General features: G+C 51.6%; 1 protein-coding gene across 2 annotated transcripts in view; it reads left to right on the top strand.

The window, feature by feature from the left end:
• FYCO1 (FYVE and coiled-coil domain autophagy adaptor 1) overlaps positions 1-15,267 on the top strand; it is a 70,548-nt gene that overhangs the window by 11,532 nt on the left and 43,749 nt on the right. For both annotated transcript variants that reach the window (XM_055136331.1, XM_055136332.1), the window contains exons 3-8: positions 328-434; positions 2,852-2,977; positions 7,039-7,145; positions 8,303-8,446; positions 11,323-11,413; positions 12,342-14,720. In XM_055136331.1, the coding sequence (XP_054992306.1) occupies positions 328-434; positions 2,852-2,977; positions 7,039-7,145; positions 8,303-8,446; positions 11,323-11,413; positions 12,342-14,720 (2,954 nt within the window). The remainder of the gene's footprint in view (positions 1-327; positions 435-2,851; positions 2,978-7,038; positions 7,146-8,302; positions 8,447-11,322; positions 11,414-12,341; positions 14,721-15,267) is intronic.

Here is a 15,267-nt window from a genome sequence, read left to right as displayed (position 1 = left end):
GAGCGGAGTTAGCCTCGACTCTCAGAGTCTCCGTCTTCCTTTTCAGCCTCAGGTTCTCAAGGAAAGAGTTGGGACCGTGGGATGAGTCTTGCGACCCTTCTCAGTCATCTGGCCACTTGGCCCCAAGTGGTTGGCCAGGGAACCCCAGCTGGTGGGCACACAGGCCCAGCCAGGCCCTGTCCAAGGGGACTGTGCTCTCAGGACACCTCCACAGGGATGGGGTTGGGGCCCCGGAGCTTTGCCCATCATTGGCCTTTGACACTCCCGGGCTTACTCAGCTTCCCTGTCCTTCCTCTCTGCTTCCCTGTTCCGTTTGTTGTCATACAGATGCTGTGACAGAACTAAGCAACGAATTTAAGGAAATAGGAGAACCCATCACCGATGACAGCACCAGCTTGCACAAGTTTTCCTATAAACTCGAGTACCTCCTTCAAGTAAGTGACTCCTGGGACACTTTGTTTTCTGCACTACTGTTTCTTGTTTCTGTTCTGGGCCACCACTTAACATTCAGGCTGTGGATCCAGAAGCTCCCTGGAGCCAGTCAGCACCCCTGCTTAGACAGAGGGGCAGAGCAGCGCCCGCTGTGGGCCAGAGCCTCCGAAAAATAGACTGTCGCCCCTTATAATGGTTTTGGGAGTAGAGAATTTCGTTAGTGATCTAGGTCACCTTACAGTAGGCCTCAAGATACCGATATCACAGTGCTTGTCCCTCCAGGCCACCGCTTACCCCTTGGACAGGCTGTGGAAGTCTAGGGTCTCTCTCCAGGCAGACACGCATATCTGTGCGCACCCGTCATACTCGTGCTGGGCTGTGTGGCCCCTCAGCAGGTCGTCTGGAGGCTTCTGCCAGACTGTGACACCGGTGGGGGAACATGTTAGACAGCATCATAGGGGAACATGTTGGACACGTCACTGTGGCTCCATCTTGACCTGCTGAGTTGGTGCCTCCAGGAAGCTGCCGACCTGCTCACAATGATTGATGTGATGCTTGTGTCCACTTTGTGTCCAGCACCATCGCCCGTGACCAATGGGCTTCCACCTCCAGGGCCACTCTGCCGGTGTCAGGATGGTTGGACACCATTAACGGGGGAAACTCTGCAGACATGGAAAAGTGCAGGTGACTAACAGACAGGAGGAAAAGGTGGCAGTGTTGCCAGAAGCTGACCTTGTTCTAGTAGCACAGTGTTACTGGACATGTGCCTTAGAGATGGTGGGGTGAGGCATTATGGGTTTTTAAAAAAATTATGATTACTGTTTGACCTGGATTTCTTAACAGTATATGCATATCTTCCTGCTGTCGTCAGGAAAAGGCATTTTTTTTTTAATTCTTTTATTGATTCACCATGTGGAAAGTTACAAAGCTTTCAGGTTAAAGTCTCAGGAAAAGGCATTTTTAAATGAAGGTTGTTAGAGAGAGGGATATCCGTGTCATTTTGAACAACTGGTGGTTTGTGGTATCGTGACCACGAAAACATCTAGAGATCTTTTTTTAAAAAAAATTATTTATTTTTTAAATTTTATTTTTATAAAGTAGTTCACAATATTTGGTTACATTTAATATTTGAACACCAATCCCATCACCATTATAATCCCAACACCTTCCCACCACCATATTTGGATGTTTCCATCCCTAGCCCCAACCCCTGCTTCAAAGCAGAACCAAAACCAAAATTGTTTGTTATGAATAAACTGCTGAAAATATTCCAAAAAACTTTCCTTAGAGGAGAGTGTGTGAAAATTGTTGTATTTCATCCAGGAGCCATTAAGCCCTTCCGTAAGAGATTACTAATATGTTGTTAAGGGTTGAGTCTTGTGTGCTTTTATATATATGTGTGCGTGTATATATATATTTATATTTATAAATATATATTTATATATTTATTTTTGTTTAAATATATATAAGTATGTATATATTTATATTTCCCTCTAAGATTGGTTGCCTTCTACTTTAAACCCCACCAAATGCGGTGTGCTACTCTTGGAGTATGAGTGGTGTGAGGTATTAGATGTTGTGGTCCAGGGATAGGTTTTCTCATGGATGAAGCTTGGCCTGAGGTACGGAGAGTGACCATGACGGTGGTTGAGTTCTGGAGGTTTTCGGCTCTTGGGGCAGGGAGGGGCCTCACCTGCCCCCTCCAGGGTGCCCCGAATGAAACAGCCTGACATGGGATCCAGGGGCATGGCTATGGCGAGTCGTCTTATGCTCTATTCCCATCTAGAGATCTTAATGAGATCACTAATAAGTTACCCCAGTGAGTTACCCCAGTGCACTGAAGGGCTTGCCTTGCCCAGCCCTCCTCAACTGCATCTCAGCTTTACATTGGGAAATATGGATGGGAAATTTGTTTTCCAGTTGGCTCATTTTGGGTTTGATTTGAGATGACTCATAGTTGACATTTATCTGAGTTTATTGCGGTGTATAAAGACAGCATTGACACTTGAGTGACGGGGATAAAAATGTCTCTAACTCATCTCTGTACTTTGAGAGAGTCATTTTCCCACGTGTTATACCTTTGTGTCTTTATCATGTGTTAACCACAACTTCAGTGGTCTTCCTCTCAGTCCTGGACACAGAATTCCCTTCAAGCGATGATTTGGGGGTATGGGACATTAATTCCTGGATCTCACTAGTGATGTGACTTTAAGCCAGTTAACCTCTCCTAGCTTCTGTTTTCTCATCTGTGACTTGGAGGCCGAAACACCCTCATTAGCATGAAATAAAAATAAGGTCAGTGAAAGCCCTTGCCCAATGCTGGATGGCCACAAAGTTATCTTCACTCTGTATTATTTAAATGACGGGATGGCCAGCCGTGAGTTCAGACTGCTTCCCTCTGTCCTTTTCCCCTGCCCAGTTCGATCAGAAGGAGAAGGCCACCCTCTTGGGCACCAGGAAGGACTACTGGGATTACTTCTGTGCCTGCCTGGCGAAGGTGAAGGGCGCGAATGACGGGATCCGGTTTGTCAAGTCGATCTCGGAGGTAAGCTCAGCCGCTCTGCGCCTCGTCCCCTCTCCTCTGCCCGGTGTCTCATGTAGACATCTTTGCTGTTGACAGCCAAGTGAGGGAGTTGGGGTGTGCAGGCGGTAAAGCAGTGAAATCCAGGTCAGGTAGACTCATTGTCCACTGTTGCCCTGCACTGGGCTCCGGCGAAGCCTCCTAGGCAAGCGTTTCCCAAGTCGAGGAAAAACTCCATCCACCCCGACAGGTCGTACACAGGACCCTCACGTCCCTGGCACAGCAAGCCCTGAGGTCCACGGGAAGGGAGAGAACTGGATGTCTCCACCTCTAAAAGTTAAATTTTTAGATGAGATTCTTAGTATATTTGGCATTTGAAGCTACTTTCCTTATAGTTTTTCCCAGGAAATTTGGACTTAAAATGAAGAAGATGATCTGAGATCTTAAGAGAGATTTCTGCAAATGCTGGTGTGTTAATAAGCAATTTCAGTTTTTCAGTTCTCTGCCTCTCCCTCCCTTCCCCCCTCTTTCTCCCTCTCTCCCTCCCTCCCCCACTTCTCTCCAATCGAGTAAACCACAGGCCTGGGGCACGGTGGACTAAGACTGTTTCATCTCTTCCATTATCAGTACCTGTAAAATCAGGAGACCTGCCCCTTGGCCGGCCTCCCGGAAAGGCCAGAGTCAGGCGCTCTGGGAAGGTCTCCCACCCTGCCCACTGGAGCAGGGGGTTTCTTCTAACAGAGAAGAATTTGAGCCCCATCGGCATCGAGAGCCAGGCACTTCCACCAGCTGCATCGCCTGGGACAGTTTAGGGAGTGAGGGGCTCTGCCAGTTTGCTCTGCAGGTTTCCTACACACTCTGTGGGTCAGACGAGTCTTGTGGGATCCTCCTGGGGGGCTGCTCAGGCCGTTGGTGTAGGGCAGAGTGTGTTGCTTCATGAATCCAGAGAGGGTTCCCAGTGTCCCTCCCCTCCTCTCCCCTCCCCTCCACTCCGCAGAGCAAAGACAGACTTTAGTCTTACGACTTCAGACAGCTCAAGTCTGGAAATGAATCTGGTTCTAGTTATAAGTGGGAAATCCTCATTTCCCAGGGTCGTGAGATACACACGCCTTCTGGCTGATTTCCTTTCCTGACGGTGCAGCCAGACCCTTTGGTAGTCAGGGGCAGGGGAACCTGCCTTCTCAGAGAATCAGCCCTGCTTGTACAGAACCTGGTGGTTCCTTGGAAGTTGCCAGAGGCTCCCCCCATCCCATACGGTTCACTCGTCTCATCTTCCCTGAAGTCTCCTCTCTGAGGCAGCACGGGGTAGAACGGCCTAGAATATCACCTGGCCAATAGAATACTGCATACGCAGGTTAACTTTAATAATAATTAAGTTCCATCCAGGACAAGAAGGTAAGCATTAAAAGCCGGAAGGTAAACATTAATCTACACGAAGCCTCACCAGGCGGTTGGAGCAGTAGTGTAGCTGATAGGGCACTTGCCTTGCACGCAGCCACCCCAGACTCAATCCCTGGTATCAGATAGGGTCCCACAAGCCCTGCCAGGAATGATCCCTAAACACAGAGCCAGGTGTAAGCCCTGAGCCTGGCCAGGTGTCTCTTACCCACCCCATGCCCAGATGAGCACTTCAGGGCTCTTTGGAAGCAGCCACTTGGCCGATGTGGTCTAATGCTTTGGTGCACTGCTTCTAGGGCTTTTGAAAGAGTCTAGCCCCGACTTCCCAGGCGTTCCCTCTGTGGACAGGATGAGAACAGGCTGCCCCTCTGTCCAGGCTGCTGGCTCCCTGCCTGCCTGAATGCAGAGTCACCTCCAGTGGCCCTTGCAGACTTCCTGCCCTTCACAGTCTCGTTTCTCAGCCCATGGGACTTGGGATTAGATGCAAACCGATTTAAGGAACTGGGTAAACGAGAGCAGACCTGTGGTGTCAGAAACAAAAACTAGGATGTGACCTAGTGTTTTATTTACAGTACAAAGGGATGGTTCTCTTCCCTTTGTACTGTAACCCCAATAGAGGTTTTTAAATACCTTTAAAATAAAAAGCTCCCTTTGCAGGGAGTCAATTCAACCCAAAGGTCCAATTGAAAATACAGCCTCAAATATTTGCCATTGAGGAAATTTTGATGTCCTCGGTGCTGTGAGGACTGCTTTGCTAGCAGGGCAAGCCCGTCCCCGGGGCCTCGCCGCAGTGACTGGAGCCTCTCAGGGAAACTTCAGGGCTCCTGGGGAGGGTGTGGTGGTCTGACTACCCTGGCTTCACAGGGTCCTACCCAGCTCTTTTTCGTCTGCCCCAGGGTACTGGTCTCACAATACTTTGTTCTTCCCTCATGAAACAAAAAAGTGTTTGGGGGGCCGGAGCAATAGCACAGCGGGTAGGGCGTTTGCCTTGCACGCGGCCAACCTGGGTTCGATCCCCGGCATCCCATATGGTCCCCCTAGCACTGCCAGGAGTAATTCCTGAGTGTAAAGCCAGGAGTAACCCCTGAGCATCGCTGGATGTGACCCAAAAAGCAAAAAAAAAAAAAAAAGTGTTTGGGCAGGGGGAGTCATCAAAATCCCCTCCTGGGGGACAGAGAGCCAAGTGGGTAGAGCCCTTGATTTGCTTGTGGCCTACCCAGGTTCCGCATATGGTCCCTGAGCGCTGCCAGGAGTGATCCCTGAGGGAGAGCCCCAGTCTCGGGGCCTGACCCACCAAAACAAAACAAAGCAAAACAAATTAAAAGTTCCCCCATTTGCAGACACAGCCTGGCAGTTTGTATAAGTGACCCCAAACCCACGGAACTAAGTTGGAGAAACATCTGCAGTGCCAGTAGTTCATGAGGTTTCACACCTTTTTTCTTTTTCTTTTTTCTTTTTTTTTAAATTACTTAAGATACTGCATCAACAGTAAGGACATGCTCTGAGGAGCAGTTTGTAGTCACCAGGATGTTTACACCATCGTAAGTGTGTCAGAGCCGAGGCTACCACAGATTTCCTTTCCAGTCCTTTCTCGGTGGGATGGAGGGGTGGGATAATGTTTTGAGTTCAACATTACTGCCCCTTCCCTCAGCCCTGAATCAAACTTTTTGACCTTTGAAGGCGCGAGGAGGGTGTGGGCTTTTGCTTACCCTGCCAACACGTCTGCTAGAACAGGTGCGTGGGGGCAGGCCTAGAAGTTCTGAATTTGTACCTGCTTATTTTGAGCTTCTGGGGATTCCAAGTTGCAGGGATCAGCTGGTCTCAAGTGTCCTCTGTGAACTGTCCCCTGTATTCCATCTGTCCTGGCAGCTGTGTGCCCACAGTTGGCAGGACCCTGTTTGGCCAAATCCCTGAGCAGCCTACCCCTCTTTCAACATGAGCTGTATTTTGGCACTGTGGGGAGAGGGTTCAGAGACAGGCCTCCATCTGGACCCTCCGTGCTCTTCACCTCAAACAGAACCATGGGCATTTTCTGTTGTTGTTATTCCAGATGTCCCTTTTCTCATCCCCAGGGAATCTTCTAAATAATATGAGTTGCCATATCTGGAAAGAAATAAGTCCAACTAGAAAAGCTTTGACAGAGACATGAATTTTACTGATGGCTTCTTGAGGACACAAAGCACTTTGACATCCATTCAGACATCTTAAGAGCCCCTCTCTCCGTATCTCCCCCCTGGCCCATCATTAGCCCTATGGAGACTCCCCAAGCAGCCTTCTTGTGGGAGAAGCTCTTTGTTCACCTCCTTGTTTCAGTCCACATATTCCAAAAGGAATCAGACCATTTCCTAGGGGACTCCAAACCCAGAGAGGCTGGCAGAGCAGCAAAAGGCAAATGGCATCTGGTCCAGGGCTGCTCATGAGTATGTCTTCCTCAGTGTGTGTGCTGGAGTCCACAGGATTATCTCTGGTGGCGTCTGAGAAGAAATGAGTGAAGTCCACACTGTCAGGTCTCGTTCTCCAGGGCCGACATTATCAGTGTTCATCCTTTGAGGGACACGGATAAAGCCAGCATGAAGGGTCAAATTGGGGGATGTTTTCTGGTTTGTTTCTGTGTTTTGGAAGCCATCCTTCAGGCCCGGTTTGGAGTGGACAGTTTGTCATCGCTACGTAATCTTGTTTCTTTGCAGCTTCGGACATCTCTGGGCAAAGGCAGAGCATTTATTCGCTACTCCTTGGTACACCAGAGGTTGGCAGACACCTTGCAGCAGTGCTTCATGAACACCAAAGTGACCAGGTAAATTACCTCTCACATTCAGCAATGCTCTAAAGTCCCCTGTGCTTGGCCTGACCTGGGTACTCAGCAGAATCACTGGTGGGACTTTTTATGTCGGCAGGACCTGAGGTCAGGAGAGACACTGAGTCATACCTGCTGGGCCTATCTGGGGCTGCTGTGGCCCCCTGAGTAGTCCGTGTGGTTAGTCTTGGTGATGTAAGTGCAGAGCCCTGGGAGAGCAGGAGATGGGGGGAGAGGAGGCACTGAGCCCGTGCCGGGGCGAGGGGTTGGCAGAGTACATGCTACAGATATTCAACAGCTGGGCGTGCCGGGCACCCCTTTCCGGCTCTGGCTCTCTTCTCCCTCGGCCTGTCTTCCCAGCTGATCAAAAACAAATCATTTCTGAATTAAAAAAAAAAAATCGGTGAAAAACTTTTTGTTTCATCTTGCCACCCTTAAAATTAATTTATATAAAGATTCATTTCTCTTGCATGGGTAGGCCCTGTAAATTCCTTTGAGTTGAGAACCTTTGCCTGTTTGATTTGATGGTTGTTTGTAGATGTTTGGTCAAGCCCTCATAAACTGCAGGGCTTCCAGCATATCACACTTCACAGACATCAGCTAAGTGATGTCTTTAAATTCATCCGTTTAAAAGTTTTCAATTTAAATTTTTTACTTTGTTGTTTCCTATGAAATAATTACCACCTTGAAGTGGAGATTTTCTTTGCCCTTGGCCTTTAAATTGTTATCAGCATAGAGATTAGCCATAAGTTCAGTGTTTTGTGTTGAATTTTCCAGAAGAAATAGAGGATGACATAATATTTTTTAAAAAAGAAGTATTTTTTTAATACTTTAATTTAAAAGATCCCCTTTAACAGCCCGTTCTTGGCAAGTAATTTAGATATGAGTTTTCTTGCATCCTTTTGGGGAAAGATATATGTAATATATGCTATTATGTAGTTCATTTGTTTTAGTAATTTCTTTGAAGAACAAGTTTATTGTATACTTAAATATGAAAATCAAATTTATTCTTTTTTTCTTTAATTGATTTTTTAATTGACTTTGTAACCTTGAGTTAGAATTTGATAAGGCAGAGCCACTCTGGAAGAACTTGTTAAATTTGTTCTTTCCTTATCTTGGTTGCCTTTGTAATTGATACCTTTCATTTTTCCCTGTAGTGACTGGTACTATGCAAGAAGTCCCTTTCTGAAGCCAAAGGCGAGCTCTGACATTGTGGGCCATCTCTATGAGCTGACTGATGTTCAGTTTGACCTGGCATCAAGGGGCTATGACTTGGATGCTGCCTGGCCCACCTTCGCCAGGTACCTTGAAGATGTGTTTGGTTTAAAAGACAAAGGGGAAAGCGTTTTATCATGTTGAAGACTGACACCAGTTTACTCAGAGCCATGTTACTTGCTCAGTGCATTGCATATAGCATTGCAACTTACATGCCTGTTAATTTTACAGACATTGTTGAATCACAACTAACATAATAACATCTGAAAGCTCCAACTTTAAATTAACCTAACATACCATGGGGCTGGAGTGATAGCACAGCGGGTAGGGTGTTTGCCTTGCACGTGGCCGACCCGGGTTCTAATCCCAGCATCCCATATGGTCCCCTGAGCACTGCCAGGGGTGATTCCTGAGTGAAGGGCCAGGAGTAACCCCTGTGCATCGCCGGGTGTGACCCAAAAACCCAAAAAAAAAAAAAATTAACCTAACATACCAACTGGTGTGGATCAGTGGCAATACATGTACAAAAGCCAAGGTGTTTTAATGTGTTCAGGGCTTTGAGGGTGTGGAGAGATGAGAAAGAGGCCTTTTCCCATTGGGGGTACTGTAAAGGCTTGGTAATGTGGGAGGGAATGAGCTTCAGCTCATCCATCTAAGCATTGCTGGAACGATGCTTTATTTTCAGCTCTTATACCAGTGTGGACAAACATGCCTTTCAGTTGACCCCTCAAAGCCATTCTGGGTGGAGAGGGGTGGTAAGCAAATAGGCTTTGAAAGTGGAGGGGGCCCAGAGAAAGAGACTACGGTGGGTATGTGCCCACCTTGCACGTGGCTGACCTGGGTTTAATCCCCAGCACCCGATATGGTCGCCTGAGTGCAGAGCCGGGGGTAAGGCCTGAGCACCACCAGGTGTGGCCTAAGACACAAAACAAAACAAAGAAAGAAAATGGAGGGATTTGTCCAAAGACATAACTAATCGATGGCAGGACCAAGACATAAAACTCAAGTTGAAACTCAAGGCCAGTGTTCCTTGTTTTGTTTTGCTTTACTTCAGCGAGGCATTCTGAATTTCAATTTTCATATTTTCATTAGGAAGTACTTTCTGTGCAGAGAAATGTATGAGGGGACAGGTGCTAATCACATAAATATGACCAACATTTTGTCATATTTATGTTACATATATGTTTAAAAAGTTTTAATTTTGAAATCATTTCACAATTTAAGAAAAATTGCAGAAATACTATCATGTACTCATCTGTCCTTCACCGCAATTCCCTGGTTATCAATATTTTCTGTTTCTCTTAGAAAAATTCTTTCTCTTTATGTTGGTTTATTCTCTGAGCAATTTGGGAATATATCATAGACTTTAATTCCTTAGACCAAGCAGTTCATTGTGCATTTCCTAAAAGCATGGTCCTCCTTTTATGTAACCTCAGTAGAGTTACTAAAATGAGAAAACTAACACCAAAACAGTACTGCGATCTAAACCTTATTCAGCTTTTGAGAATTATCCCCAGAATGCCTTTTACAATCCAGTATCACATGTTGCAGTATGTGCAGTCTCTCTGGTCCTCTTTCCTTTGGAAGTTTGCAGTCTTTCTTTCAAATTGCCTGAAAAGTACAGGCCCGTTCTTTTTTCCGTGCAACTTTTTTCCATTTGTGATTGTCTGGTGTTTCCTCATTAGCAGATTCAGACTCAGCATTGGTGGTGGGAATGTTTGGCATTGTGCGTCCTCTTCTGCTTGTTTCGTTAGACATAGAGTACCGTATGCACACCACTAGCAAGGTCAGCGTGATGGCTGGCCATGGTGGCTGGCGAGGGTGCTGCTAGCCAGTTTTCATCTGTATTGATGGAAATATGCTGGAGGTGAGGTATTCTCCTGTCTCTCTACAAGGAAAGATTGCTGACCTGTGGTGAAGAGCAATGGTTTCCACCCTTTCACACCTGCGACAGGCACTTGGCCCAGCACTGCTCCCGGAGTAACCACCGAGCGAGGCCAGTGATTTTTGCCCTCTTGATGCCGACAGACTGACACTGACTGGCCTGCAGACCTGCCGGTAGAAGCCACTCATGCTGCAGATTCTGTTGTGCAAATAAACCAGACTATTTCCCTACCAGTTAGAGTTAGGCCAGTTCCCCTTTCTGCCCGGGCTGCCAGGAGTAGCTCCCTATGTCTCTGTGCACATGTCTTTAAGATAGACACCGAAAAGTGGAATTGCTGGCTTTTGGACACAGGTTTTAAAAATGCAACAATTTTAGGGCCGGAGCAGTAGTACAATGGGTAGGGCGTTTGCCTTGCACACGGCTGACCCTGATTCAATCCCATATGGTCTCATGAGCCGGCAGGCGTGATTCCTGAGCTCAGAGGTAGGAGTAACCCCTGAGCATTGTCAGGTGTGGCCCCCAAACCAAATAAATTAAGATGGAACAATTTTAGATTAAGGAGAAAGAAAATTCTGTTTAAGTAGAAAAGCATCTGGTTTATAGTGTTCCCACTCAAACAAGAAGCTGCTGTGTTTCTAGACTCGTGCTGGCGACTGAATTGTCTTCCAGTGAGGGAAATACTCTGTATCTGCACTAACCAGTGCGTGCACTTGAATTAGAAGTGGGTCTTCCAGCCACACTGCATAGATAGACTATTAACTGCAGCCTTTGTTTACCAGACCCACTGCTGCTTAATCTTCCCTAGTGGACAGACCATAGCAGGCATGAAAGGCTCAAGGAAAACATAACAGCACCAAAAATTGGGTGCTGTTAGACTCACTTAGTTCTGTTTTGGCAATAAGTGGAAAGTTGTCACTATGCTGGAAGGTGACATAGAGCTGTGAATTCTTACACTCTACCAGGAGGCTTTGCCTGACCATCACCTGGTTGCCTAACGACATCTGTCCCCCTGAGTGAGTGTATGTGTACGTTTCTTTCCTGCACTGATCCGAGCACGTGTGTCCTGTGGCCCCCCAGGAGGACACTGACGCCCGGCTCGTCTGCCTACTTGTGGAAACCCCCCAGCCGAAGCTCCAGCATGAGCAGTCTGGTGAGCAGCTACCTGCAGGTAAGGCCAGGCCGGCCAGGCCTTCCTCTCCGCGCCCTCGCTCTGAGCAGTGCAGCGCCATCTTCTCAGACACCTGCCCTTCCCCCCGGAGCAGTAAGACTCCACTGCTTCCTAGATTCCAGATTCCTACAGCCAAATGGCATCTAGGCCTTTGAACACTTTAATTCTTATGCCAACTTTGAAGTCTCTCCAAAGAAGCAGTTTAAGCGCCGAAGGCAAATCGGTCTTTCCTCTGCCAGCTGTCTGGCCCGGGGAAGATGACCTGCCCTCTCGAAGCTCTGGCTCTCTCGTCTATAAAATGAGGACCGTGACAGCCCTCTGAGCCCCCTGGGGCGGGCGGGAGAATGGAGGTGGGGCAGGAGATGGAATGCACCATGCCCCCGGCTTGACAGAAGCAGGCGACTGATGAGCGTTAGCAGGAGGGTTAGTTTTGTTAGAAACAGGAAACGTTTTTGGTTACTTATTGCTTTATGGGAAGAAACTGAAATCATCAAATAAAAGTTGACGAAGATCAGTATCAAAAGTAGGACACAGATAAATCTCTCATCCTGTTTCGAGGTTTAATCCTCTCAGAAGTCATGGCGCAGAAGTTATGGCGCAGTGGGCCTGCAGGGTTGACCGTGGCCTCGGGAAACTTCACGTGTGGCGGAACCAGCCTCCCTGCTGTTGCTGAAGCAGCAGTTTTAGGCGGACAGCGTGTGCAGGAGCCTCCGCAGGACTCGTGGTGGCCTAGCCTTGGACTGTGCTGTGCCGCCTGCCGCCTTTGGCCGCTGCTGTGCACATAGGGGATACAGTATAGCCCTTTGTAAACTAGCTATAGGTCTTCTAGTGTCTGCTTTTTCACTTCTCTCTCATTGAACGCTGAAGTCTTCCCAGGTAGCTCTGCAGCTTCATGCCAGGGCCGTTTCTGTTATTTTTGCCTCCACAGACCCAGGATATGGCCGCCAGCTTTGACCTGAACAGCTCCTTAAATAATGAGGCCATGGAGGGCTTTGATGAGATGCGGGTGGAGCTGGACCAGTTGGAGTTGCGGGAGAAGCAGCTGCAGGAGCGGATCCAGCAGCTGGAGAGAGAGAACCAGGAGCTGAGGGCAACCACCCGCTTGCAGGAAGAGCAACTGAGAGAGGAGAAGGAGCGGGGCCGCGTGGCAGCGGAGAACAGCACTCACCTCCCCTACGTGCTGGCCGAGCTCCAGAAGCAGTGGGAGGTCACGCAGGCCACGCAGAGCACCGTGCAGGAGCTGCAGGGGTGCCTGCAGGCCCTGGAGCAGGGCGCGGCCGAGAAGGAGGAGGATTATCAGTCGGCCCTGCAGCGGCTGGAGGCCCTGCTGCGGCCCCTGGCTCGGGAGCTGGAGGCCACCCAGGACTCACTGGGCAGGAAGAACCAGCACCTGACCAGCATCCAGGGGCAGCCGGGCACAGCCGAGCGCAAGGCGGACACGGCGCCCGAGCCAAAGGGATCGCCAGAGCTCACCCCTAGCAGTGCGGCCCTGGAGGAGAAGCTCCGAGCCCTGGAAGGCGAAAACGCACAGATCCGGGAGCTCAGCAGGCAGCAGGATGCCCGGCTGGAGCAGCTGCTCCAGGAGCTGCAGCTGAAGGAGGAGGCCCGGGCCCGCCTGGAAGGCCGGGTGGAGGAGCTGAGCCCTCTCCGGGAGGAGCTGCTCAGGGAGCGGCAGCAGGTGGCCCAGCTCCAGCAGGAGCTGCGGGAGTCCGTGAGCCGGGCGCTGTCCCTGCAGGCCGAGCTGCAGGACGCCAGGCGGGAGGAGCAGGGACTGCGGGACGAGAAGGCGCTGTTGGAGCAGGAGACCCGCTCCCTCACGCGGCAGCTGCCCCTCCTGGAGGCCCAGCTGGCGCAGGTGAGCCAGCACGTGAGCGACCTGGAGGAGCAGAAGAAGCGCCTCATCCAGGACAAGGACCACCTGGTGCAGAAGGTGGGGATGTGGGAGCGGCACCCCGACCAGAGGGAGGCGCTGGGCCCCCGAGACTCCGCCCAGCCCCGTGCCAGCCTGAAGCTGGAGGAGGCGCCAGGAGACCCACAGGGCGGGCAGGCGGGTGAGGCCCAGACGGCGGGCGGCTGCCAGGAGGAGAAGCTCCCGCAGAGCACGGCGGAGCTGGAGCAGGAGCTGCAGCGGGTGCTGGAGCGCAACCAGCTGCTGGAGGGCAAGCTGCAGGCGCTGCAGGCCGAGTACCAGGCCCTCCAGCAGCGCGAGGCGTCCATCCAGGGCTCCGTGGCCTCCCTGGAGGCCGAGCAGGCCAACATCCGGCACATGGGCGACCAGATGGAGGCGAGCCTCCTGGCCGTGAGGAAGGCCAAGGAGACCATGAGGGCCCGCGTGGCCGAGAAGGACGCTGCCCTGCAGAGCAAGGAGGCCGAGTGCCAGCAGCTGCGCGAGCAGGCGGAGGAGAGCCGGCGGCTCGCCCAGGCCCGCGCCGAGGAGATCCAGGCTCTCCAGAGCCAGTGCCAGCGGCAGACCCAGCTGCTCGAGACACGCCCAGCAGCGAAGGACCCGCAGGGGCTCGGCCCACCCCAAGACAGTGGCTCCAGTGAGCTCGCCGGCCAGCTAGCTCTGTCCCAGGCCCAGGTGGAGGTCCACCAGGGGGAGGCCCAGCGGCTGCAGGCCAAGGTGGCGGACCTCCAGTGCCGACTCCAGGCAGCCCTGGGGGACCAGGAGAAGGTGCAGAGCCAGCTGAGCGTGGCCGAGGCGGCGCTGAGGGACCACAAGGCCCTGGTGCAGCAGCTGAAGGAGCAGAACGAGGCCCTCAACAGGGCGCACGTCCAGGAGCTGCTGCAGTGCTCGGAGCGGGAAGGGGCACTGCAGGAGGAAAGGGCCGGCGAGGCCCGGCAGAGGGACCAGGACCTGGAGGCCCTGCAGGAGCTGCTGGCGCAGGCCAAGTGCAGCTCCCAGGAAGCCGAGGCAGAGCACGCCGAGCTGCAGGAGCAGCTGCACCGGGCCAACACCGACACGGCCGAGCTCGGCATCCAGGTCTGCGCGCTGACCGCCGAGAAAGAGCGGGTGGAGGGGACGCTGGCCCGCACTGTCCAGGAACTGCAGGACACCAAAGAGGCCGCCTGCCGGGAGCGCCAGGCCCTGGAGTGCCAGGTGGCAAGCCTGCAGCTGGAGAAGGAGAGCTTGCAGGAGAAGCTGGGGGCGGCCCAGGAAGCAGCGAGCTCCCTGCCGGGCCTGCAGGCACAGCTAGCCCAGGCCGAGCAGCAGGTGCAGAGCCTGCAGGAGGCCGCACGCCAGGAGCACGACACCCTCAAGTTCCTGATGAGCACCGAGATCATGGACTCCCAGAGCAAGCTGAAGGTAGGTAACCCTTGCCCTGCACTCCCGGCTCCCGCTGGCTTCCTGGGGGTGGGGTGGGGGTGGGGTGCATGGGAGGAGGGAGGGCTGCCCCTTGGTCCAGGTGGCTTGTGAGGGAGGGCCCGGAATGTACCAGGGTAGGGGGTTGGGGCGAGTGAGGTTCCCTCCTGCCTTCCTCACACACAGCCCTAGGGGCCTCGGTCCCGGACCTCCCCACTCAAAGCCACGGCACGCAATCTGTTCTGCACCGAATGTTTGAAGCTGGAGAGCAGGATGTGACGGACTCAGCTTAGGGGCTTCCTTTGGGATCTTAGAAGACCCGAAAGCCTGCGCCTTCCTTTATACATGGCAGCAGGCTGCAAGCCCTGGGTGGCGGGCCCACCCCAAAGGAGGTACACGGCGTGGGGCGTTTTCCTATCCGAGGCCCCTGCACAGGCATCTGACCTGCCCCACTCCTGCCTCTGACCTCTCTGACCCTTCAGATGCTGGCCTGAGGCCAGGTACAATCTGGGGAGCAGACACGGTGCCTTTTCACAGAACCCTGGGGTAC

The sequence above is a fragment of the Sorex araneus genome, chromosome 4, assembly GCF_027595985.1.
Source record: "Sorex araneus isolate mSorAra2 chromosome 4, mSorAra2.pri, whole genome shotgun sequence".
In the NCBI taxonomy this organism is placed as follows: domain Eukaryota; kingdom Metazoa; phylum Chordata; class Mammalia; order Eulipotyphla; family Soricidae; genus Sorex; species Sorex araneus.
The sequence above is the reverse complement of the archived record's forward strand: the minus strand, read 5'-3'. Positions and strand labels throughout refer to the sequence as shown.